This window comes from Panthera pardus, unplaced genomic scaffold, assembly GCF_024362965.1.
Source record: "Panthera pardus isolate Hobbes unplaced genomic scaffold, ASM2436296v1 HiC_scaffold_15, whole genome shotgun sequence".
Lineage (NCBI taxonomy): Eukaryota > Metazoa > Chordata > Mammalia > Carnivora > Felidae > Panthera > Panthera pardus.
The window spans coordinates 66963206-66991142 of NW_026526710.1; the positions used below are offsets into that span (position 1 = coordinate 66963206).

A 27937-nucleotide genomic window follows, 5' to 3' on the forward strand; every position below is an offset into this window, starting at 1 on the left:
TACAATCAGTAAATGTGCATTTATTCACTTTTTTTTTTTGAAGCCACAAAGAAGACACTGGTTAGTAGCCATGTGTTTTAGATTCTCAAAGAGTTATTAAGTATTTTTCAGCCTTCTTTTTCCCAATCCAATGTATTCTGTAAGAAAAGTTGGCCAAATAGTGATAAAAATCTGATCAACAATTTGAAATCTGTGTAACCGTTCAAATTTTCCATAATTAAAAATAATTCCCATGGGTATCCACCAAAATCCAAGTTATTTTAGTATGATTCGATCAAAGTGAATTGAAATGAGAAAATACTACTGTACTTTATTTTCCAGAGGCAACTGATACATTTTCAAGCCATGTATCTGCATCATTTCAATAAAGCCAAAAAATAAATTTGCTGTCATAATTGTCATTAAATGTATTCCTTAACAATGGGGTCTGACCACAATTAATGGTTAATTCATTTGCAATTCATTATGGTATTAAATGTGTTTAACTCATTTCATTCTTCTGTAGAGGGAGCAATTCTAGGCAATTCTTTTGTGATTTACTGGTTTTAAAGTGTAAGAGCTCTGAGCATGTGCAGAAAAATAGCTCCACATTGCCCTCTAGTGGTGCACTAGTAAATGGCACTCTCCTTTTGCATGGGGAGAAAACCCTTCTCTGTTGCTCCCAGCATCTTTTCTCCTCAACACAAACTCAAAGGAGATGCCAGTATCACAATGGAAAAGGGGATCAAGGCATTATATCCCACTATCCACTATTAAACAATAACTGAATATTTTTGTTATTGGTGTTCAGGCTAATTCAGTTTTGGATCAAGATTTGTGGGGGCATGAAAATTTCCTATTGCATCCTGAGGAGATCCAGGTGCAGTTTCATAAAAGCACTATACAGAGACCAGAGCCAGTCCAAAAGATGTAAATGTGCAGGTAGAATATGAGGAAAATAAAGGAAATATTGGTTTTTTCATTAAAAGAAAAAAAGTAGACAAAAAGGATTGTGGAGTTGACCTAGGTCTTTTATTTCTTTGGTAGCTCTATGTTACTTTATAAAAGTCAGTGAACTTACCTGGTCCTTAAATTGCTAACTGAAAACAGGAAAAGACCAGACCAAATCCTCTCCAGGACTGCTGGCTCTGAACTATATTCTTATGCCAGTGACAACTCCATTGCAAATCTGTTTACCTCTCCCAAGACTAAGCCATTACCACATTTTACTTAAATTTAAGCTAGCTATCCCCTAGGATGTGCACAGCATAGCTGGGATCTGTGGAAATTGGCAATTTTGTAATTCATTAATCCAACAGCTAGGAAATTATAAAAGTTCAGACTCTTTGCTGGCATATCCATGGCTAGACATTAAGTGGTGAAGTTGCCATTACTCAGATTACCAGAGACTTGTAAGCAAGTGTCAGTATTGAAATGACAGTTATGTCACATTTACTATGGGGGAGGTTAAGAAATGATGAGTACTGCTCAAAAGCCAGATAGCAGCTAGATGAGGTACTGGTATTGTTATAATTCAGATTGAGATAAAAATCCAAACCAGTAAACTTGAGAATGAACCAAGTAAGATGCATTTTTTTCTCTTAAATGAGACATCATATGCACTCCAAAAGGCAGAAAGCCAATGGTGCCCAAAAGCTATGGAGGCTTTCGGAGTATGTTTTCTAAGGAGGTATAAACTGGGTAGTTGGGAGGTGGGGACCGAGAGGTGAAGGCATGAATGCAATGTCCCAAAAACCATGCTAACAGCTTCAGCTGTTAACTCTGAGCAGGAAGTGAACAGCCTCTGATCAAGTCAGACAGCCTTCACTCTGAATTCCAAATGGAGAAGTCAACATAAAACAATCATACCTAATCACTTTGCATAAATGAGATTTGCTTTATTGTTTTATTTCACACTCCTTACTTCCTTAGTATAGTTTCTACTTTGTTGCTGTTGATCTTATGGTTGACATGTTAACTAAGGAAGCCCAGACTTCATCATTTATTTTTCCATGAATAGGTGTAGATTTGCATGTAGTTGTATATATAGGAATCTGAGTTTATAGATTTGTGGCCTACCTTTCATACGCTGATAGGCTAGAAGACTGCCTTCCACATGCTAATAACAGCTTAGAGTGGTGGCTCCATTCCTTAGGTGAATTACTTAGATGTATTACTGTCAAGCATCCTCTCTGCCCTATTGTATCTCACACCTTGTGACTAAATCTCTCTCTCTCTCTCTCCTCTCTCTGCCTTTCTCCTTTTCTCTCTCCCTCAGATTTAAAAAGTCAAACCAAGCCAAACCAAACAAGAATCAAAACCCTAATTCCCAAGCACATGAGTTTTGGAATTGTTAACCTCTTCCTCACTCCCTTGATAAATACATAGATAAATGCAAATATATACTATATGTGTATAATGTAAAACCAAATGCAATTTTACCCACAAAAAGGCAATTATATAGGGTTTGAACATAATGTAATTGTTTACATTGTAATTGTGCAGATAAGTCATGTGTATGAAATCAGATGTCGTCTCCATTTCAATAACCATAAAGGATGCTTTTCCTACTAGAAAAGTATTTTTGCTGACACATCTAACTGCATTTTTAACATACGCCTTTTTCCTGAGATTTTTTTCTATTTTCTATTATCCTTCTATCTCTAAATCCTACCCATATCCTCAAGCCCTAGTTCCAAGTCCATTATCTGCCAAGAAGTCTTTGATGACCCAGTCCATCACTAATTTTCCAGTCCTCTAAACTCACATAGCGTTCACAAGTAGTGTCATATACTGTACTGCTTAATTTTATGCAATCTTTCATTGTTCATTGTTTTCTCTGCCCAGAATTATGGTTGCAAACTGACAACAGAAGTCTATCTTTTGTAAATAATCTTGTATCTCCAAGAGTATTTATCACTGTTGACCGATTACTTTCTTATTAGTAAACTAGGTTCACAGCAAAAATTAATAAATAAATATCCTCTTTTGTAGGGGAAGCAATTCACTTAATTGAAGACTTTTGACTACATTAAACATAATTTTATTCTATTCCTCTTGCTATATTGTGGCTCATTGTGGTTTGGAATGTCAATATCTTGAATGCTAATATTTAGGTTACATAAAATTTCATGAAGAAAAAGTCATCTAATCAATTTTCAAAGAACACTGTCAGAGATAAATTCACTTATTTTTTTAAAATGTTTATTTATCTTGAGAGAGAACATGAGCTGGGAAAGGGCAGAGAGAGAGGGAGAGAGATAGAACCTCAAGCAGGCTCTCCTCTGTCAGCCGAGAGCCCAATGCAGGGCTCAAACTCAGGAACCAAACCATGAGATGATGATCTGAGCCGAAACCAAGAGTCAGACACTCAACTGAATGAATCACCTGGGTGCCCCTAAATTCACTCATTTTTAAAGCTTTTTTTAATCGTTAAATAAAAGACAGATAAAGAAAACTACATGCAACAAATATATAGCTTAGTGAATTATCATTAGTTAGACTTAAACTGTTTCTTTGCTCTATTCCTGCAAACTGGCATTTGAATCTAGAGGTTTGATCAGACTGAGTAGATTCCATCCTTTGGCAAGACTCTAGAGGGAGGGAGTTCTTTTATTCGGAGATACATAGTGCCTAGATATCTGTATTTTATCTTAGCCATCACAAATACTTAATGCCCATATCCTTTTGTTCATTAGAGCTGCAAAATAGTAATATTTGAATTCCATCATTGGGTTTTTACTTGTTAGTTGGAATGAGATTATAAGTGGATGCTTCCCCTCACACTCTGTTGGTTACACAGTCATAGAGTTTATTTAAGAAACACATAATATTTGATCCTTTACCTAATTTTCAAGACAACAATTTGGTTCTCTGTCAACCTCAGAAGTCACCAACTTTTATTATTTATTATTTATTTATTTAAGTTGATTTATTATGAGAGAGAGAGAGAGCGTGCACATGCAGGGGAGATGCAGAGAGAAAGGGAGAGAGAGAAAATTCCAAGCAAGCTCTGCAAAGTCAGCACAGAGCCTGTCAGGGGGCTCAAGCTCATGAACTATGAGATCGTGACATGAGCCGAAACCAAGAGTCAGATGCTTAACCGACTGAGGTGCCCCACTTTTGTTATTTTTTAAAATATCTTTATGAATTCATACATTCACATGTATTTGCTGGGTTTCAATTCACTGAAACTCTTACCTTTATTGAATCTCAGATTGTCTTCATCTTTGGTCTGCTGGAGGCTCTTCAATTTGATTCCTGAATCCATTTGACATGAGCCTATTAGTCTTTGGTTGCTTCCTATTTGGTTACATCAACATGTTTCAGGCTTAATTGATATGCATCCTACCTCAGTCCAGGAATCAACCAGGTTTTCAAGGACCCCTTGTTTCTTGAAGTGCAAAAAAGTATTTTTCTCAAAATCCTAATCGGGACATTAGGGGTGCTAACAAGCACCCCTACTGACAATATCTCTAGACTTCTTCAGTGGGTAGAACTACAACAGAGAGAAAATGCCTTTTGAGTTTAAACTGAGTTTTTCCAATTAAATTTTAGAAACATAAGACTTTATATACTTCTTCTATTTTACATCAGTGTGTCCTTTAATCCACACTAATTTTCTGGTTCTTAAGGACACGGGATGATAGGATTATAATTTCTCATGATTATTCATTTGCTTTATCCAATATTGCATTAGTCTCAGCTTAACAAGAATAATGGTATCATCAGGAATAATAATTATCAAAACATTTATTTTTGCATACAGTACCCCTATTCTCTCTTATTTTTGACTTATGATTATAGACTAGCTACAGTGTCAGAACATGTAGCCATTACAAAAATAAAATCTTCTCCTTTTAACTCTCACCTCGTCTTCGTTCCTAGCATTTGTCGTTCACCAGTTAACTATTGGGTTGCATCTCCCTTGGTCATTTAGGATGTCGAAAGCTCATTTTCTAGTAGCTCTCAGGATCAAGGAAGCAACATTCCCTGGTTGCATATATGTTGATACCAGCTTGGGTGTGCCATCATGTTTAAAGTTAACTTTTGCTAACTATAAAATCCTTGAATTACATTTTATTACCTTGAATATCTCAACTAAATTACTTCAATTCCCTCTGGCATAAAATGGGACTGTGCAAAAGTCTGATCATAATTTAATTGTCCTCTGATAGGTCATGTATTCTTTCTGTCCAGATGCCTAAAAGATTTTTTTTAACTCCCCAAACATTTCTTGAATTCCACTCTTTTGTATTTGCTCCATTGTCTTTCTTTGGTTTTCTTTTTCATCAGTTAGAACTGCATTACTCATCAGTTAGAACTTCCTTCTGTGCATCACTCTCTCCTGAATTCTATTTTACTCTCTCTTCGTTTCTTTTTGTTTTGTGTTTGTTTTTCCTTGAGCTTGTTTGTTCATCAGTCACGCTTTATTTTGAAAATTGTGTTTTTACTTACCTATTCTTTCTTGAGTTATGCCACCTCACTTCTATTTTTTTTCTAATTCTAATTTATGTTACTCTTGAATATCTGGCATCTAATTTTCTTAATGTGGTTTAGCTCATTTTGAAATAGTCAATCACAGGTGTGACCTACTTTCCTTGTGTATTTTCAATCCCTTTTTGGGAGTGTGCTTGTCTATAGAAGTGGCATTCTCCTCATTTTATTTTGTAAGGCATTTAACCTCAACAGACTTTTGTTGCTTGCTTGCTTTCATGTGACCTGTTTCCCTATGTTCCCTATGTTCCTGTTTAATGTGCTTTTCTAAATCCACACAGCTCCTTCTTCTGTTGCTTTCATTGGGCCAGAGCTCAGGACTCTGTAAATTGGAGCCTGTAGGTCACATCTGGCCCAGGTCCTATTTTTGTTTGGACCCCACTGAACTAACAATGGTTTTTACATTTTTGAAGAGTTGTAAACAACCAACCAACCAAACAAACACAGGTGAATACATGACAGAGACAATGCGATCTGTAAAGCTAAAAATTTGCTATCTGGGCCCTTTATGAGACAAGTTGGCCAACCCCTGATACACACTGAAAACTGTATGGCAACTTGCTTTCTAAGTTTTCATGATTATTCCTCTCCCCTACTTTTATCTAGACTTTCTCTTCCCTTTCATTTCTGTTACTTCTGTCTGCTCAGATTGTAACTCTGTACCCAGTACTTTGTCTCCAGCATAAGTCCTGTTCTGGAGAGGAGATATTCCAAGCTACTTTTGAGTATTTGTATTTACTCAGATTGGTTATCAGATTGGTTATGTTATCAGATTGGTCTTCTGCATTTTCTAGCATTAGGTGATGGTTATTTTAGAATTACCCTGTTTTCAGGTTTGATGCTTCCCTCTGATTTCTCCTACATAGCTGCTGATAACATGCAAGTCCTAAGGTTGGTAGTGGTTTGTCCACATCCAGTTGTATTTCAGAGTTTGAGAGTATATACAGCATATCACCTACTTTTGCTGTAATTATCCAGATGCTTTTGGTTTTCTATCTAGTCATTCAGTCTCTCTCTCTCTTTTTCTTATGTTTATTTATTTTTGAGAGAGAGAGAGAGAGAGAGAGAGAGAGAGAGAGAGAGAGAGAGAGAGCAGAGAGAGGGAGACACAGAATCCAAAGCAGGCTTCACGCTCTGAGCTGTCAGCACAAAGCCGGATGTGGGGCTCAAACTCATGAAACGTGAGATCATGATCTAAGCAGAAATCAGATGCTTAATTGACTGAACCACCCAGGCACCCCCATTCAGTCTCTTTTTTTGTGGAGATTCAGGAAGATCAAAAACTGTATTGTCACCACTGCCACCTAGTTCCCAGAAGCAAACTCACTCATTTTTAAGCAACAATTTACTTAATAGATCATATTAAATTGTATTGGGGGAAAATGTTTATCCTGGATATTTCAGTACACTAAATAAATCAACATGTTTATTTTCTTTCTGTTTTTCTTCAGAGTCAAGTTCCCATTATGTCATCTCCCTAAAAGCTTTTAACAATGCAGGAGAAGGAGTTCCTCTTTATGAAAGTGCCACCACCAGATCTATAACAGGTAAGCTAAAATAGTTAATCCTCTCGTGACAAGGTAGTCAGTGTTTGAGTTGTGGTGGCAAAAACAAAACCAAACGCCTAAAGCAAAATAAAACAAAATACAAAGAAAAAAACCAAAATGTATGTAGTCATGTTCTGAGCCTTATGAGTATGTATGTGTGTGTGTGTGTGTGTGTGTGTGTGTGTGTGTGTCTGTGTGTCTGGATATACATGTATACACATAGACACACACATATTTCATTATTTTCTTGGTTTTCAAAATTGAGAGGAAGTCAGTCTATAAATTAGTATGTGGACTTCGAGAATAGGGATCTCTTCTTCTCTGTCTTCTTCAATAGCTCATACTTTGATTCCCCAATACCACTCTTCATTCTCCTGAGCATTTTGTTTCATCTTGCAGATCAGCACAATTTAGGCAGGAAAGTTTCCACATAAAAGCCACCAAATGCCCAGATGGCCACATGCTTCTCTACAGAGGATCCTTCAAGCTAATATGACAAGGAAGGACTGACCTCCTGGGACTGGTTTGGACTAGGCTGAGTCATACAGGTGGCCTTTCCCTGAACCAGGAACTACAGGTCACTCTAACAGTGCCCAGAGCATCATGACATTGGAAGTACTTGCTGCTTCTGAGGTTTAACACCTCTAGGAATTCTTATGTGAGTTGGAGTGTAAAGGCAGCACACAAGAGAAAAAGAGCCCAGGGAACTCAGAAAGGAGTGAGATCCAGGACATTTATGGAGACTATTTGTGGAGTAAGGCTGGACTTACTCAAAAATAGAATAAGTACAAGGCACCGGGGTGGCTCAGTGGGTTAAGTGTCCAACTCTTGATCTCAGCTCATGTCTTGATCTCAGGGTTGTAAGTTCAAGCCCCACATTGGGCTCCATGTTGGACATGAAACCTGCTTTAAAAAAATAGAATTAAGCACCCCCTTATTCTGTTCAGAATCACTAGATTCTGGGGGGAGCTGTTCAGAGTCACTAGAAAGTCACACAAGCACCTCCAAGAGCCTTATGTCTAAAATCTGAAAGTAAAACTCAAGAGGTCCATCTTTTTAATGAACACTTCGATCCTGCCCCCTTTCAAAACTCACGAGCCTCAGACCTCATTTAACTCATCAGCTATCTTCACCTTAATGAGAATAAAGGATCTGAGAGCAGGATTTCATAGCAAGAACTGGAGGACGTGGAAAATTACTAGATGCCTCCTGACAAGGAGAAATAAATCAAAATAGAATAAATAGTGGGATTCTTTGCTACCCCCTAAATGTATGTAAACTTTGTACAGTTTATTTTCCAAACTCACGATCTCCTTTCATAGACTATCTTAAGAATACACAGTTGTAAAATGAATTCATATGATGGTTCCCAGAATATACCATCACTTTATTGATTTCAACCAGATTTTCTTGTAAGGCAAAGTTGTTATTCCACAGCCTCCTTGAATCTTTCAAGGTCTATGACCTGCCTAACGTGGTATGCAAAATTTGGGGTATGTGTCAATAGATTCATTTATCTGGGGAGACCGTTTAGGTCTCTCATTGTGTTACCCAAGGGACTCATGTCTCCCCAGAAGGGCACATAAGAAGTATTACCTTAGAGAATCTTTACTGTCAAACATACGATCTCTAAACACAGAGAGATGAAGCATGTGGAGGTCCAGAATGGAAACATAATGTGATGGAGGTATCTAGAATTTTCATTTCCCCTTATGTTCTTATTCTGCCAGCAGCAGGACTCTTTGGGAAATAACGAGCTACTTTAGCTGTACTTGTCCTTCCCATAATTTTTTTTTTAGTCCATCTTTTTCCTGCCTCTGGTGAAAGATGTTGAGCACCGGCTCATCAACAGGACTTTGAGCTTGTGGTCAGGCCACACAAATTATACTGTCACTAGTCGTTTCAAACTATTTTCGTATCAAAAGTAGAGCCCACAAAGAAGGGACACTTAGATGACCACCCCCCAAAAAATCAATTTTTGAGCAGAAAGTAGTAGTAGTAGTAGTAAAAATAGAGTTTAGATAAACTGAAGATAAGTTGCTCAAAAAGAACCATTTGGGACATTAACTTCTGCCTTCACATTTATTGTCATTGTTTAATCCTCAGCATATGGCATTCCCAGAGTGGTTTCTAAAATACCAGTGATCCATAAGACTATTTTTTTTCCTGATTGGACTCTAATCCTAATGGATCTGGGAAGTAAATGGATACCAAAACTTAGAAATTGTGTGAGGCATTTTCTAAATGAAGCAGAGTCAGTAAGGGGTTGAAGAGGAATGAATAAAACCAGTTCTTTCCAGAGGAAAAGTATACAATTTTCTTGGATGTGGCAGACTTATTGTGTTTCCCCACATCATGGAGAACAAAGGACAAATAAATGGAATCAAAGGTTAAGGCTCTGGGAGAAATTCTGTCAATAAATGTGTCATAATGCCACAGAGAAGACATTCTCTGTCTTTGAGCTTCTCCCAAGTATTCCCTTGGGAAGACTTGGAAGAGGACAGCATAAAGTAAGTAAAAAATCACAGGCAATAAATGCATCAGGCTGGAGTAAGTATCAGGCCATGGTGCTTTCTACAAGTATATGCTCTTAGATGTTGGCACACTCTGGAGCCTCATTTCATCCTGAATATATTAGTATTAGAGCTGAGGAAAGTTTCAAATGGGTATGTGAAGAGTTTTTAGTTTTCAGTAGAGCTTTTTATTTCTTATTGTTGCAAGAACAAGACATTTTGGGCCTGGATAAGGGAAGAGGGCAAAGGAATAAAGAGGTGTGTCGTTTGAACTTGTTTATTCTCAACTGTTTCATCAATGTCTGAATGAAGTACAATCCAGATGCAAAATTATGTTATTATTTTCAAAGCTTGCTTTGAACTTTGGCGTGTTAGCCAAAAATTCATGAACTCTTACCAAAACATCTATTAGGAACCAAATAGGCTTCTCTTTTTAGCAAAAGTTTTGAGGCTATGTTTTGCCCTTTTAATTTTTGATTTATTTAGTTTTTACTCTTGAATATAACCACTGCAAATCAGTAGCATATAAGGCACCTGAAAACCGGAAAAAGTTGTTCAGCAACAAAAGAATATTTTTAACTTAACTACTCAAGCAGTTTCTCTCCTGAGAGAAAGAAAATTAGCAGTGTATGTGGCATTTATGTGTTTAGTGTAGGGCTTGCCATCCACTAGAACATTCTGCTTTATTGGAAAATTTCCATACCTATACTATCCAAGATGATAGATTGGCTTCTATGGCCATGGAACACTTAAAATTGGCTAGTGCAACAGAAGTGATTTTTTAATTGTATTTAATTTTAATTAATTCAAACTTAAATTGCCCATGTAATTAGTGGCTCTTGTATTTGATGGTACAAATTTGCAACTTAAAGGAGATAAGTGACAAGCCATGCCTGAAAACAAATTGCCTTAAAAAAGTCAAGAAAAACTTGGCCAGAGATAGAAATTCTTAAATTATGTAAGTCCATAGATAAATTCCAATAAACAACATTACTTGAAATTTAGGGAACGCATTCTGGAACTGAGACTCCAAGAAACTCCACAAGTCATGAAAAATATAGTATTCTACAATCCAAAAACAGCCAGGCTGAATGCTAACATTTCTTTTAGTAGAATTGCTACTTTTCAAAACCTCATATATGGCACCTGTGGAAGATTATTATTATTCATATAGGTTTAAGAGCCAGATTAAGCAAAGAAACAACAAATCAGGTATAACACATTATATCAGTCGGTCAACAAAGAAGTTTGTGATTCAGAGCAGTCTTCCTGTGTGTATAACCTTCTTCTTGGAAAGTCGGCTAAGAATAGAAACAAGTGAGGCAGCACCAGCCTCAGTTTGGCCAAAACACCTGCCACCAGGGCACCAACCTGATGACTGATCAGGATCCTCCTTGATACTCTTCAGCTCCCCTTTCATCATTTCATAAATCCATTTGGGTTTAAAGGAGCCCTTAATAAAAAGACACATCAAAGGAAATATGGAAAGCCTGGGCTCTGTCATTAAATTTTAAACACACATTTTTCTTTCTCTCTCTTTCTCTTTTTTTTTCCCCTTTCCTTTTGTTCTGTTTTTGTTTTCGGGTTTTATATTTTGCTCCAAAGACCACAGCCCAGTAAACTACTAAATAATTCATTGGAAAACAGAGCAATGAGTAGGGGATAGGCATTTGAAATACAGTGGACAAAGTGAAGTAATCAACAAAACCAGCCAGCAGCTGCTGTGCTTGGAACTAGGCTATTTAAAAATATAAGCTCTGTATGTATACTGCTTCAGATATTCCACATTTTACCAGGTCATCATAGGCCCAGCCTGAAGGCTCTTTTTTCTTAGTGAGAATACAATATTACAAGATTTAAAGGTGAAATTTCAAAAATGTAAAAGTCCTAGGTATAAAATCAAAGACTCAAAATTGGACCCTTACTACAGTCAGAAAATAAGCTCCTCTGATTCTGATACCCCCAGCGTAAAAAGAGTACAACATTTTTCTAGAGGATTTTATAAAACCACACACAGCATTATGCAGGTTCTGATTATGTTAATGGATCAAAGCATGTGTGTATCTCACACAGTTCGTTCTGTCTCCCCGTCAATAACATAAAGTCTTTCCGTGGAACCTGACACTTTGGAACAAGTAATATAGAATCTAGGTATGCCTTAAAAGTCTAAAAACTTATCTAATTACTCTGTGAGAATGTGGGTAAAACGGACACTTCCATGCTTTCTTTAAGGATTTCGATCTGAGAAAACCTGCTGTACCAAGTGCTACAAGAAACCTAGTTATCAAACATATCATTGGACCATGTGGACCATGGACTTGGCCAGTTTAGTTTTATGCAATCATAGCCATAGACAGAGTGCTAAGGACTGCAGGGTCCTTTGGTCTTTATTGTTTGTTTCTTGCTTAAACAATACTTATGCAGATATAAGCTAAGCAGTAATGAAAGCGTTAGGGAAACCAAATCAAGTTAGAAAGGGAGAAAAATAAACAAACATAAGCAAACAGGTATTAGATAGGCATTTATTTCCTTTACGGCAGGAAATAAACCAAATGCTCCTTTGGATCTTGTTATTTTATCTGTGTATTTATAAAACTGTTAAGTTCTATGCTAAACATTTTAAGAAGCAACGTGCAACACTCCAAGAAAAAATGAACTTTTAAAACATATAACTAGAAGTGACCACCAAAAGTGGAGTTGATAAAACCACTGTAAGGAAATGAGTGAATTATAGAAAATAGTCAGTTATTTTTATAATATAGCAATACTGTTTCTAATGAGTTTTCCGATTGAATTAATTGTATTTTTTTCTGTTCTTCTCATGTTCCCTTTCATCATTATTGCCATGCATTTAACTCATTGTGATGTGTTACCACTGATATTTATTTTTTTAACTCTTTTATTTATGTATTTATTTGTTTGTTTCATTTGGCGGGTTTTTAAACCCAGATCCCACTGACCCAGTTGATTATTATCCTTTGCTTGATGATTTCCCCACCTCGGTCCCAGATGTCTCCACCCCCATGCTCCCACCAGTAGGTGTACAGGCTGTGGCTCTTACCCACGATGCTGTGAGGGTCAGCTGGGCAGACAACTCTGTCCCTAAGAACCAAAAAACATCTGAAGTGCGACTTTACACTGTCCGGTGGAGGACCAGCTTTTCTGCGAATGCGAAATACAAGGTGAAGTTCTAACTGATAGTGTAAAATTTGAAGTGAACTGTCATTTGCTTAATACATTGTTTTAAATGCTTCCTGGGCTGTCATGAGTCATTTTGCTACAGTGGCACTAAGTGGAAGACAAGGCATTTTAATAACTCAATATCTAAAATTAGAATGGGAATAATTGTATCTTAGGAAACAATTCTAAGGCAAGGTAGAAAAACATTAAGAAATGCAAAATGTTATTTGAGTTCCACCAGATGCTGCGTCTGTATAAATAATTTGATTCTGTACAGGGGAATGCCATTTTTCTTTGAAAATATCAGGGCTCCACATCAGTTTTCTGGATAGATTTTGGTGTCTTTCTTTTTATTTGGACTCTAGATTGACACCAAAGGCAACCCTATTAATGCTACAGAGACTCATTTGACAGCGAATATGACTGGGAACACAGAAGATTTTGTAACAAGGTCTTTAGAAAGCACTCGAAGCCATTGGCATCTACTTCCTCAGTTAGCCTTGAAACACCCTCATGTGGTAAAGAAAACCACAGTGCACACTCCCGTTTGACTAATATGAGTGAGACCAACCCCTTTCACTGACTCATCCCATAACTCTGTTAAGAGCTCTGTAGAGATAGATATTTGAGGCATTTTCTTCACTACTTTTAAATCTCTGTCAGCCGGCCTAAGTAACTCCAACAAATAGTTACATATGGGCACAACTTTGTTACCTCCTAAGCTTGCCACAATATTAGTATATACAAACAGTACACAAAATGTAGACACAAATGAGAAAAGCAACAGGTGACTATCAGGTACCTACTGTGCTCCTAGAACTGCACTAGATTATAGAGGCAGTTAAACACAGCTTAGCTGTCGCTACTTAACATATTATTTATAACTTTGCAATGGGTGAGACACTCAGTTCCATTGCTACACTTCAAATTCATAAGCTACTCATGTGAGATAATATATGAATGCTCCTTTAAAATATAAAGCTTTACAAGATGAGGATTTGGGATCAAGAAGGTAGCTTTAAAAATAAGATCATACATGGTACCCAATAACCAAATAACCAAGGAACCAATAGTTCAATCCTGGTCCTCCTGCTTCTTCATATGACCCTTAGGTGCCTTCTCTTTACCACTCTACTGCAATAGCTCTCAGAATTTGAACCTCCTGATATTTTATCCAGTGTTCTTTCCACTAAACTGCCATCTTGCTTAATCCTGCCTCTAGCCAGTGGTGATTTCAGGGATGACAGTATCCTTTGGGAGTGTCAGACTCTAAAGAACCTGGAGATAAAGCAAAATCCCACCAATAATATTCTAAATCTGCCTCTCTCTTCCTGTAGCCATGCTGGATCTCCTTCTAGTCTCTTTTGAAATTTTAAGTGGCATAAAACTCACATTTCATCATATATCAGTTTTTAGGTGAAAACATTTTAAAAAGCTTTCTTTGTTACTGCTGCCCTGCTAGGTCAGGTATTTGGAAACACTCTCCAGGCAAGTCCAAATAGTATCATTGATATAACATATGTTGTAAGTACCCTATCCATCTCCTTGCAGTATTAGATTTAAGACTCAGCAGAACTATAAATAAAGATAACATTATCAGATAGGACAACCAATGAAATACATGAGAACATTTTTTTAAGTCTCTCTTTATATACAGATTGCCCGATTCTAAGTTTGCTTTTAAAAGACTACCTTAAAATTTTTATGTTCATAATGGCTGTACTTTCTCGATACCTTCATTTCACAGAATGGCAATGGGTACTTTGCCAGTATGTGAAATGTTCTGAGGGACAATGAGTGTTCTCTGCATAATGGCTTAAGTTCCAAAATTTCTGGAGGCAAATTATTTCAGTTGAATAGTTAATACAGCAGACACAGAATTATTGAGTCTCACAAAGAATGCCTGCAAAGTCAGACTCAACCCAAAAGCTATTTTGTAAGTGGAGGCTGATTTCTCTCATGGATTGATATCTGGGAATAGAAAACAAAGATTTTAAATGTTCCTCTTCCCACCATCTTCCCTGACCTAAGGCTTTTAGTTACTAACATTCCGTCCCCCTTCTTACGCACCCATGCTCTACATCTACACCCTGTGAAAAAGAGAGTTAGAGGACAGAGTGGAGTACGTTGGGTAGCAAAGATAAATACAGAACGTATCTCGTCCCCTAGAAAGTAGTACAATAAACTTAAGTTTTACAAATAATGGTAATGGAATGCTTTGATTTTACATTGTGAGCTTTTCAAACTACTTTCCTGCCCATTACTTCATTTCACTCCCCAGTACAGCTTTAGAAGGTAGGCAGAGCATGCACAAGATAGAGGGAGAAAAATCAGTACATGGAGTCAGATGCCACGGGCACAAGCATTGGTTTTGCTGTGTCCTGTCATGTCACTGAATTTACTCAATCTCATTGTCATCTATATGACTAGATTATTCACACCTATTGTAAAAAAAATAAGCTCCTCCGTAATTAAGCATGTATGTAGATCCCTTTATGAAGACACAGATAGGTTGTATAACTTGAAAAACAATTTCCCATGAAACTACAGCTAGAGTTTGCATGACCTTATGGCATTATTCTAGGCTATCTCCACGGGAGTACCCTTCTACTTCATGTAATCCCATATCAAGCCATAATCCAGACATTTATATTTTGATTGTCTAAAGCTCTGTTTTGATTTTCCTTATCAGAAGGAACAATGTTCTGTAATTTAGTTTCTACTAAAATGATTAATCACATGATGTTTTATACAAATTTCTATTCAAAACCCATTCATTGAGTATTGACCAGTGCTTACCAGATATAACATGGGGATTACAGAAGGTACAGAGTTTTTCAAGACTCAGTTTCACCCTCAAGATATCCCTCCCAATAGGGAACCTAATGCATTTGTAAAGTTAAATATCACATTAGACAATGCATGAAATACTGTAGCTAACATTTATCTAAAGCTTCCCTGGGTTGGATACTATGTTTTACTTTACACTTTAAATAATGCCAGGAGGTCAGTGCTACAGTTATCTCCATTTTATGGATGAGCAAACTGAGGCTCAGAGAGGTAGTACCTGGGTAGTCTATGCTCACAAAAATAGCTGACCGTGAATTTCCAAAGTACTTCTAGGCTAATGATTTATTCTGAGCAACGACCTTCCATGAAGTTCCCGAGAAAACAGTGAATTCATGGTATTTACAGAATGCAAGTATGTCATTCTAAAACGCAAACAAGGACAATATTACTTAGTGGTCTCCCAAACACCAGTGAGTTTTATTGTCAGAGAGACTAGTTTTATAAAAAGTATGATCCTTTTGTCCTAACTGAAGTATTTCATCATCATCATCCCATTTCGCCCCTTATTTCCATTTGTAAGACTTAGAAGGGTTCATGATAGTGAAGAAGACAGGATTGGAAGTTATATTTCAGCATGTCAGATACTAGCTGCCTATGTTGTGTTTTATTTGATGGGATTCCATCTTCCTGAGTCTACAATGTATTTTTACATTTACTTAGGGCCCACGTTTTTATAGCTTTTTTAAAGAAGAGCTTCTGATAGATGTTTATGAGGTTATCACTTTAATAGGATGGATGGGCACATCATCAAAATGTTATTAGTACAGTTAAATATTTATTTGGTTTTGTAATGAAATGTAGGATTTTCATAGCTATAATCTAAGGATTCATAGTACAATAAAAAAGATATACCACACTACAGTAGTATGGGAGGAGATAGGTGTGACATAGGTGGGGAAAAAGATCTTTCCTTGATTTTCTAGACATAGATATATAACAAAGATAGTGAATATAAAAGTAGAAATAAATATGAAACTTTGGAGGAGGGTCAAGATTTAAATACCAAGCATAACCTGATACTTACAAGTATCATAGAGGCATAAATGGGCTAAATTTGCCTGATCATGTGGAAAATATGCATTAACCTGGAAGATTAACGTATTTTTTTCATTACCATCTTGATTTCTTGAGTAAGCAATAAAAATAGATAATTTACTTTCTACTAAAATATCTTTAACCTGCTATTTAATTGAAAAAGAATGGTTTCAAGAGACAAATAATATTAACACTAATATAATCTTTTAATACTTACCCAATTTGTCATTCCCTTCCTAATCAGTTGCTCCAGTGACCATACTTAAATGTGTGTTTAATGTGAACACTGGACAAAAGAAAACCACATAATACAACATCGCTTTTGTCTTTTTTCTTTATAATACTAAAATAGATTCTGGGATCACTAAAAGTTTGTCCTCTAAAGATTTTTTTTAAAATCACAAGTAGTAGAACTCTAAAAACTAATTTTATTACTGTGAAAAACAATCATGGTGAGCTACTTAAAATACATAAATTAAAATTTCTGGAAAAAAAAGATTTTGATTATTACAAACAAATTACAGTTAAAGTCAGTGAAGATTGCCTTAAAAATGGAACTGAGAAGCAAACAGAACTGGTCCTGACAGTTTTTGCCCTCCTGGTTATTGCCCTCCTTGGAAAATCGATCAGCTGGCCGCCCCTCTGGACAACGTCACATCTGATTTTATCCACCGTGTTTTAGATATATAATCAGCCAGTGTAAACTGGTTGACAGAAGGGAAGTAGAGCCAGTTCTGTGTCACAGCTTTTATGCTGTTTGGAAATAGACTCTTTTTTGGTTATTTGGTAGTCTCTGTACATGTTTTGATTTACCAAGTTGATAGAGTTCATCTTTTTTCTCTTTGCTTATGTCCCACTTGTACAGTCAGAAGACACAACATCTCTGAGTTACACAGCAACAGGCCTCAAACCCAACACGATGTATGAGTTCTCGGTCATGGTAACAAAAAACAGAAGGTCAAGCACATGGAGCATGACTGCCCACGCCACCACATATGAAGCAGGTATGTGAAGAAAGGCTTGCTTCGAAATTTTGACTCTTGGCATTTGGTAACGGTATTTCCCAGGTTTTGTGGGTATCAGAATATATGTGCACTATGATGTCTAAGTCCCACCTCGTCCCGCAGGAAATAGTTTATTCTTTGTAGTTCAAAGTACTTTCATATCTAGTATTATCCTCTCCACTCTACAAAAGAAGAAAATGAGTCCTCAATACATTGAATAATCTGGTTTTAATCTGGGTGTTAACTCCAGGGATCTAAATGAATATAAATCTTTTTTCTCAATTCCTTTAAGTGAAAGCAGAAATCCATGCACTGAACTCTGTCCAAAACACTTGAGTCTTTGATTAGTAGTCATGGTGGGCATTTACTTTTTTGGAAAGAAATTAGATACAAAATAAAACATTGCATTACAGCCATGATCACATTGTAATGTTTACCATAAATAACCACAACTGGGTATGGGAAGAAGTTTCCTTGTGGTTATGTTCACTCCTTGGCAATAAGACAACACAATGGAAAAACCTTCATGCAATTTGAAATAGTTCAAATCGCAGGAAAATGTAACTCACTGTAAATTTTTACCAGTCACATTTACTATGGATCATAAACGTTGAATTCATAACCTTAACAGACATGCAGTACACTTGGCTTTTATAGTTCACAGAAATCCAACATCTGAAGAATAGGGAATCAACATGCTTTTGGATTGGTTTCATGGTATTCTAGTTAGGGGTAAACTACACCACACATTTCCGAATTAAAAATAAAGCTGTACCAATAAAACTCTCAGGTAAGTTGAATTTCTTTTTCCATTAGAATTTGTCCCGTGGCATTGCAATTGTGACCCTTATTCCAAGCTACTACTTTAACTCAGAGAGTCTGCTGTTAATATTGTTACATTTTTGAGGATACTTCTTTCTATAAGAAGTTTTCTAGTTTGTCGGATTTAATTTCAACATCCTTCTTTTTTTTTCATCTTCTTCTGTTTTACATGTTTACGTATATTAACTCTTTCTCCTAGAATTCTGCCCTAGATGCCAATGTTCACAGCTTCAAAGGAAGAATGAGACATGCTGAGTGAATTATGTACCATGGGGAGAATAAAGGCCCTGCTCTTCCTTTTTACTTAAAAGGAAATGAAAGGAGTTAAACATAAACCAGTAAGACATTAGGTCTTCCCTGAATGAAAGAGAAGGAGTAGTAATTTCCTCTTAAAGCAAGCAAATTCATTCATTTTTCCCTTTCATAAAATGCACCCTAAAATCTGAATTGATAAATGTATTCTCTTGATTTTTCATCAACTGCATAGCCTTGTAGGGGTACTAGCAGTGAGACCCATTTCTGACAAAAAGATATTAACTGCTAGAGAGTGGTTTTAGGCAGGGTGATTGTCAAAACAGATAATGATCTGGACAAAAGTGTAAATAGCATGTGGATGAGATCTCTGGGTGATGATGAGAAGCAAGAAATAATTCACAAGTGTCTTCAGACCTTTAGAACTGTGAGAAGGAAATGAACTGAATGAAATAACACTACGTTTGCTTCTAATTCTGTAGTAACATTAAAGACTGTATAGGGCCACATAGTTATGTTCTTGTGCTGGAATTGTTTATGACAAGGGTAAGAGTGGTTGGTAAATCCTTGAAATAAAACATTTCATTCTGTCCAGGTGATAAATCCTTAATTTTATTCTAGTTAAGTAAAATATAAATAATTGGAAGGACATCTGAAATAATGAAATAATGCAAAAAAATAAACTGAAATAATATATGAAATACAACCATAGAGTGTTGGGCAAGTTAGAATCTGAACAAACAGAGCCAAATATAAATTCTGTCTAGAGAAATAAAGGAGAGTTTCACAAAAGAAATAATAATTGAACTATGGCCAGGGAGGATCATCAGGTACCTATTCCAGGAACTTCCAAGGAAAGGAGCAGCATGTACAAAAATACATGAGCAAGTATCAGAAAGATGTCTTCTAGAGACACTTGTGAATGGTTCAGAGCGACTGGACCACAAGATTCATGGGGCAACAAGGGGAAATGAGGCTGTAAAAGAAAGTGAAGTGTAAATATCAGGGCCTGGTATTTATTATTTGTTATTTATTTACATTTAATCCAAAGAAGATGGGTAGTCAGTGAAGAATTTCTAAAAGGTCTCCTCTGGGCGGAACCTGTGAGATTGGAGAGGAACAGACCAGAGATGTTCTGCTGGATTCAGTACACATCCCTGAAGTTGTTAGAGCCACATTCCTGTCCAAACAGTGTGCAGCTTATATGATAATCCTAAACATTTAAGCTCTTGATCGCAATACCAGAATCGCTATTCACCAACATTCACATGGCTTGAGGAAAAAGAAAAACTTGCACAACACCTGAAATAGATTGGCTGTTAGAAAAGTTTTATTGGGTTGTTTTTTGTTTTTTTTGTTTTTTTTTTTTGAAAAATAACCACCTCTTCAGTGTATTATTTTGTTAGGTAAAGTTGAAGTCATTTTTATCTTTTTTGAAAATAGTAACAGATTCAGTAAAGCAGTCTAATCATCACCATTTAACTGTTTTCTAAATAGCCATCAAGTTGAATTTTAACCCAGTTAAGAAAACACACACTATTCTGAGTAGTTAGAAAGACAGATCTTTTAATTGCTTCCATAATCAGAAAATTCCTTATTATGCTTGGTATAATACTCTAAGTCAATTTGTGACTATATGTTACCTTCCTATCTCTGGCTTAGAAAATATCTTCAATGAACTCTTTATGAGACTAATCCATCTTTAAGAGAGTATTGCCTCTTTGATATTTTGCTGTAACAGAACTTTTCTTGCAAGAATGGCCTCATTCTTGGTTCTTTAAACCATATACATATGTAGTTTCTTTACTCAGGGTTCAACTACACTAGACCTATGTATTCTCTTCCTGTTTTCATTTTTTTTAATTTAAATATATTAAGTACCTTGTCAGGATATTATAATAAGGTGCAGCTTTGGTTAACCTGGAATACTAGTGGCTTTGAGAACTAGGGCATTGGAAATAAATGTTATGCTAGATGGAAATGTTTGGCGTCTCCTTCACTTGAAATTACATTCGGGAAGAGAAACTGGAAGTACAGTAACTCAGATTCCCCATGACAGGGCCAACAGAAGTGCCAAAGAGAATGGTAAAAGCGAAGAATTCAGAATTAGGACCAAACTGTACCTCTCTTGTAATACACAAGCATTCTTATGCAGAGATCTGGAAATACCTCTAGAACCCATTCATAAAACTTAAGATATGTTCCGAAATTTCCCAGGTCAAACTGAGGGTGACTAAAAGAGACTATCAATAATCGACTTGGAGCATTGTGCATTGCCTAGAAGGAAAACTCACTGCATTTCAAAGCATAGACAGTGAAAAAGCAGGTCTAAAGAAGCCTGGAAGACAGTGGACTGGCTTGGCCAGTGTACTGCCACCTTTAAAATATATTCAGGGGCGCCTTGGTGGTTCAGTCGGTTAAGCATCCGACTTCGGCTCAGGTCATGATCTTGCGCCGGCCCGTGAGTTCGAGCCCGTCGGGCTCTGTGCTGACAGCTCAGGGCCTGGAGCCTGCTTCAGATTCTGTGTCTCCCTCTCTCTCTGACCCTCCCCCCATGCTCTGTCTCCTTCTGTCTCAAAAATAAAAAAATAAACGTTAAAAATAAAATAAAATATATTTAAAATTTTGTTGAGCACAATGTGAGAGGAAAATAATTTTCCTTTTATTCTTCTAGGCCTTTGGCTGAGACTCCTCCATAATAAAAGATAGATTAATAGGAGAAAAACAAACAGGAGTTTAAAAACTTGTATACCTCCTGTATACATGGAGGATACCCAGGAAAACTGTGTTACTCCCTAAAATGTCCCAAGCCGTCACCTTATATACAATCTCCAACTAAAAACAAAAGAGTATGTTGTGGGGTGGGAAGCCAGTTATGGGAGGTTTTCAGGCAAATCACAAGAAACAAGAGTGTCATTGTAATGCAGAATTAAGTTCCTACCTTCTCCTTAATAAAAGTTTCTAGAGATTTTGTCATTCTCTTCTTGGTACCTAGAGGGAGACACTCTTACAGATAAAATTTCTCTTATAAAAGGGTAACATCTACTAAATTTGCAGAGCTTTTCTGATGTCTATTGTGGTCTTGAAATAATCAGCCTAAAATAGTCTTTAGGCCAAAGAGGCATATTTTGGGGTGATAAATTCTGCCCCCCCTCAACAACATGTAGGAAAAGTAACTCTAAGAAAGACAGAGTTTCGTGCCTTCCTATTCCACGCCAGGCTGATACTAAGACCTTCATAGATTCCATACCTCTTCTATTTTCAAATATTTTTTTTGCCCTCTTGTTAGGAGATAACCTAGTATGTTTACCTAGGCAAGATGGTTAAAACATCTTAATGCATTTAAGTACATTCTTTTCTTTTTTCTTCTTCTTGCTTTTAAGAAAATATAGAATTAGGTGACATTTGTATTTATAAATCCTACAGTTGGTACAGAATTCTGTCTCTTGGAGACAGGTAGCCATCAGTCTCACTAAGTATGTGTGCATTTCTTTGTTCTTATAATAATTCTTAAATGTTTAGTGTGGTGCTCACTTGGAAATATCCGTTATACTTTTCTTCTCTGTATTCACACATACTCTGTTCTCTTTTCCATATTGGATGTCATTTGACTTCCATGGAAAAAACATTAATTTCTGTATTTTTGTTTGCTTGTTTAATTAAAACACTTGAAATAAATCGAAACTGGTAGGATAAACATGATATACTGCACGACGGATTCTGAGTGTCAACATCATGATTAGAAGTCTCATAAACGTCTGTTTTCTTTCACATCCAATGACAAGGCCTTGTCTTTGTTTCTTCTCGTAGCCCCGACCTCTGCTCCCAAGGATTTGACAGTCATTACTCGAGAAGGGAAGCCTCGTGCTGTCATTGTGAGTTGGCAGCCTCCCTTGGAAGCCAATGGGAAAATTACCGGTAAGCATCTCTGCTTACATTCCCAGCATTGCTCTGCTTGCCCTGCGATTGCTTACCTCGTGTGTACTGTCCATGCCTTTTGTGTATTTGTTTTCCATCCCAGAATTTCAGTGTACTCCCTGATGCTTTCTGGTTGTCTCTTCTTGCCCCCCACTGACCATGGAATTTCTTCTAAAGGTGCCTACAAATATGCACACACACACACACACACACACACACACACACACACATTTCACTTGAGTTGCTTCTTGAAGGATGTGTATTTTAATTAGTATAGACCTTTTGTCTTTCATCTTGTGGAGCATTAGGACAACCTTCTAATGGAATGTCTCTGAGCATAAATGACTAACAAGAAGCTGGTTGTTTGGCAGTTATAAAATACAAAAGACACCTAATGACCATGTATTTTTGAATGGCACATACAAAAGAGGTTTTTAGTTCCTCACTTTAGCTTTTAGCTTCTTACTTAAATCATAAGGTTCATAAAATACTTAATATTGACTGACAGAAATTGAACTTAATGAATATTTCACAGTGACACATTTTATTTTGCCAAATATTGCTGATAACATCAATGCCTAATTAAAGCATCCATTAGAAGCCTGTAATGTTAATTTAGTATGAAAAATATAATGGAGTTCTATCAGGGATTTTGCATTTAAATGATCACTTTAGGCTTTTAATAGATGTCTCCATAGCATATAATTATTATGAAAAATATTGTATAACTAAAAATGTGCACATTATAGTCTAATTAACTTGAACCATTGGGTTAGGCATATGTAAGAGTCACTCCTTTTTCTTCTTTTTTTTCATACAAGTAGATAGCACTATTATAAATTAGCAAAGTAATTCAGTCATTCTGTGATAACAGAGATAAGCTTGGAAATTACAGTTCAGATGGCACACTTACTTTGTGTGAGTTACTTTCTGAATTTTCCAAAATGAAAAGATAATGTGAAAATTCCAAATGAGATTTAAATTTAAGTTGAAGACTTGTTTTCTCTAGGAAATTGCTCTTAGTGCAATAGCAAACAGAATTTTCATTTGATCTGACAAATACAGAAAAAGAAGGGGGATATTAAATCTCCCCAAAATCTTATATGCTGAGTTGTCACTCTGCCTGACTTTCTAAAACTGAGCCTGGCTCATTCTAATTTTCTCTTTCTGTTTCCCCTCAGTGTTATGATGTATTTTCATTGGTTCTATTTCAGTGCTTTTTTTTAGATTTTGATTTGTTTACATGATGACTTTTTTATTATGTTATAAACAGTTATTTATAAGCATATGGTAAATCAACAGATAATAAGCTTAAGAAGAAAAAAACAGAATAGAAGTTGTCTAAGTAAAAACAAGTTCTGATGGAAAAAGTACATATTTTTTGGTAAGGGATAAAATAAGTCATATACTACCCAAATTCTCCACTCTTATTGAAATGAATCTCATCAAATAGTCAATGTAAACAATGGAATGTGTTTTCAACTCTGAAAGGAAGCTTAATTTTGCTTTTTCAGGGAAAAAATGGAAGTCTGCTCCATATTAAGAAATGCAAATTAATCTAAGAAATAAAATTCTGTGTGCCAAAGTGACAGTGCATGTATAAGAAACCTTCTCCACATATGTTACTAAAAGTTGTATGTTCTGGGGCGCCTGGGTGGCTCAGTCGGTTAAGCATCCGACTTCGGCTCAGGTCATGATCTCACAGTCCATGAATTCGAGCCCAGCGTCAGGCTCTGTGCTGACCGCTCAGAGCCTGGAGCCTGTTTCAGATTCTGTGTCTCCCTCTCTCTCTGACCCTCCCCCATTCATGCTCTATCTCTCTCTGTCTCAAAAATAAATAAACGTTAAAAATTAAAAAAAAAAAAAAAAAGTTGTATGTTCGGTATCCAATCTCTCACAATGGTAAGATAAAAGTATGGGAGGCAATACTTTTTACCGTCAAAAGCCTAGTTTATTTATTGAAACAAAATTGTTATGATCAAGTTGAGATAATTGGACTCAACTCAACAGGGAGCAAAACCCTTAAGATAGTTTCTATTCCATACATATTGATTCTTTCAGTGAAATTACTTCCAGGAAACAGGATGCCGAAATATTCAAAATACCATATAGCAGAGGGCCCAGATTTACTACACTGTGTTTTTCTCTAAAGTACAAAGGAAATGTGAGCTCTTTTCCAAAGTGTCAGAGCGTGTATGTGCCGATGTGGCAGAATGTGCTCACATCCTACCTTTATGTTTCTTTTGTTTCCCAAGTCCTTGCATGCACACAGCAGTAGAGCAGGGTGGTTAGGACCCTAAGCTTCTGAGGGAGATACCTGGGTAAGTTAACTTTCCTAAGGTCACTTTCTCATACATAAAAATAAGGATAGTAATATAACTTCTTTTGTAGAATGTAATAATAAACTGCTGAGAAACGTCTCTGATGTCCAGTGAGAACTAAAACAAATCAGCTGTTATTATTCCCATTTGAAATCCATTCTAGGGTGTGGCTTTACTCATGTACTCTGCATAGAACCAAGCATCAATTTGTAAATATATATACTTCAAAAAGATTAAACAAAAAAGAGGACAAAGAAGGAGATCTAGATAATGCCAATGCCTAGATTCCTTGATCGTAAACTGGCAGCTTAGGAATTTGTGCTGAGATTTTCAGGAGAGAATGGAGAGAATTTATTATATGCTTGGCATCATGCTAAGCACTTTAGTATTATAAGGGATTCCATCTTCCTATTATTCCACCTCAAAATAAGGAGACGAGAGATTTCTAGGGGAAATAACTTTCCCAGAGTCAAATAACCAAGAAGTAGCAGAGCTAGGATTTAAAACTCATGTTCATACTTTTCACTATTACACTACGTTTTGCTCCAGCTTATTAGTATTCAACTGGTTCAAATCAGTGATTCTCAACTGATTTATGTTTTAATTTATTTGAGAAAGGATTGAGCATGCTATATTTTAAAAGCTCCCCAAGTGATTTTAATGTACAGCTAGAGTTTTGAAACATTGATCTAAATAAATGCAGCATCCAACATTAACATCAGAGACCAACATAGTTAAAAAAAAAAAAAAAAAAAAGTTAGGTCTTCAGAGATTGTTTCCTTATCAGTACTATCCAATGGATAAGACTACGTTATCTTTTTTGTGTGTCATTTGATGTTCTAGTCCTGTTTTCCTCTTTCTTAAATTCTCTTTCCTCTTGACTTTTGTAAGATCACCTACCCACTTTTCTTTCCAATTTCAGGCTAGAGCTTCTCAGTCTTATTAGCAGACATTTTATTTGCCGTTTCTTAAATAGATCTTTTCGTTCTCTTTGTTACTTTATCTGAAAAAGTGTGTATAGTATAGCCAGGGCTTCGGTGAATACAAACTCATGTCTCTGAAATCTGCATCTCCATCCAAGGAATTCTAAACATGCATATCCTACCTCATATTATACATTTCCACTTGCCTGTTTTATCGGCACCTCCTACTATTCCCCAATCCTTCTCTCTCTCCCTTCTTTCTCTTTTTGTTCTTTTTTTTTTTTTTTTTTTTTTTTTTTTTGTCTACCGCCCACCATAACCAGCCAAATAATGCATTCTTATATTCTGTAATAGGTTGTAAGACCGTCCAGGATTGTGGCCCCACTGAGCACTCATTACAGTCAGACGTGTCTAAATATTCTAACTCCCATCATTTAAAAAATTTTCAGGCTCACCCCATTGCAAAGTTGGAAATTTAGCCATCTTGACTTCTTCCTCCACCTCCCCTTCTCATATAATCAGGAGAGAAAAATCTAAACGCTTATTATGTGGCTGAAAATTCCATAAAAACAGGTTTCAGATTTTGATCAATACTTTGTCTTCAGTAGCAATATTCTTGACACTTAGTAGTTAATTAATAAATATTTATCGAGTAGAATAATCATTGAATTGCTATTAAATCTATTGTTTGACTCGAAGTCAAAGTTCTAGCTCTTCCAAATATGACACTTCCTTAAGCTTTACTAATATTAAGAAAAAAAGAAAAAAGAAAGGAAGGAAGGAAGGAGAGAAAAAAATGAATTGATGGAGCATTTACTACGTAGTCACTATATATAAGATATTATAATATGAATACCCACCTATATTAGATTCCAACAATGCATTACCTCATAGCAACTTATTTTCAGATGAGAATATTGAGACATACTTAGATTAAGCAAGTTGGTCAAGGTTGCAAAGCCAGGAAATGATAGACCTTGAAGTCAGGTCTTCCTGAATCCATAGCCTGGTGGTTTTTTTTATTTTTGTTTTTGTTTTTTTAGTATTTTTTTTTTTTTTACCACAAAGAAGGAAGAAGTGAGTCCACCATTATATATCTATTGATATACATGATTATCAGAATCAGTTTTTGAAAGAGGAAGAGCTCATACTGGGCTGAGCTCCTTGCTAGTAGGAATCATCTTGGTCTTCCTGATACTTAGCAGGTGACCCATGGAAGGGAATCATTGGTCTGTAGGAATAAGTACAGAAAAAGACAGAAGAGAGGAGAAAGGTGGAATTGCACATTTTCTGACACTTTCCTTTTGGAATTACAACTACCTATTTGTATAACTAGTCAAAATGACAGATGTATGATGTTACATTTTATATGTATTTAGACAAATGTGATTCTAGCAGGAGTGCCCACTTGTGTTAACAATCCCAGGTCTTATCACCCAACACAGGATATAGTTTTCATTATTTGGCTGGTTATGGTGGGTAAGAGACAAAAAGAAAGTAGAAAAAAGTAAGAGAGGGGCACCTGGCTGGCTCAGTCAGTTGACCGTCTGACTCTTGATTTCAGCTCAGATCATGATTCCAGGGTCGTTGGATCAAGCCCTGTGTCAGGCTCTACGCTGAGCATGCAGCCTGCTTGAGAGTCTCTCTCTCTTTCTTTCTGCCCCTCTCCCTCATTCATGTTCTGTCTCTCTCTAAAATGACTTTTTTTAAGTAATAAAAAGGATGAAGAAAAAAACTTGGACACAGAGAAATGAACATATAGGTACAAAAAGGTTCTGGGAAACAAACGGATTCGTTCTAACCTGTGTGGAAATCCGTATGCTAAGACTTCAGTCCCACACCAAACTCATACATCCAAATGAAATTATATGGTTTCTCTAAGGCCAAAATTTAGAGTTGATGATTAGAGAATGATGTAGCAGTAAGTTTCTATTCTCCATCTCAGGTCTCAAATTTACCAAAAAAAAAAAAAAAAAAAAAAAAAAAAAGACTTCCCCATACGTATCAGGGAATCACTTCAAATAAAATTGGGAATTGTCAAAAGCTGATGCTTACACACTTAATCCTACTTATTTGATGCCAGAATTGTCATTTTTA

General features: G+C 36.3%; 1 protein-coding gene across 4 annotated transcripts in view; it reads left to right on the plus strand.

The window, feature by feature from the left end:
* Positions 1 to 27937, plus strand: part of DCC (DCC netrin 1 receptor) — a 1128596-nt gene that overhangs the window by 994503 nt on the left and 106156 nt on the right. For 3 of the 4 annotated variants that reach the window (XM_053902733.1, XM_019464025.2, XM_019464024.2), the window contains exons 16-19: positions 6927 to 7022; positions 12485 to 12717; positions 17466 to 17604; positions 22489 to 22596. In XM_053902733.1, coding sequence (XP_053758708.1) covers positions 6927 to 7022; positions 12485 to 12717; positions 17466 to 17604; positions 22489 to 22596 — 576 coding nt within the window. The remainder of the gene's footprint in view (positions 1 to 6926; positions 7023 to 12484; positions 12718 to 17465; positions 17605 to 22488; positions 22597 to 27937) is intronic. The other variant, XM_019464026.2, reaches the window with a different exon arrangement.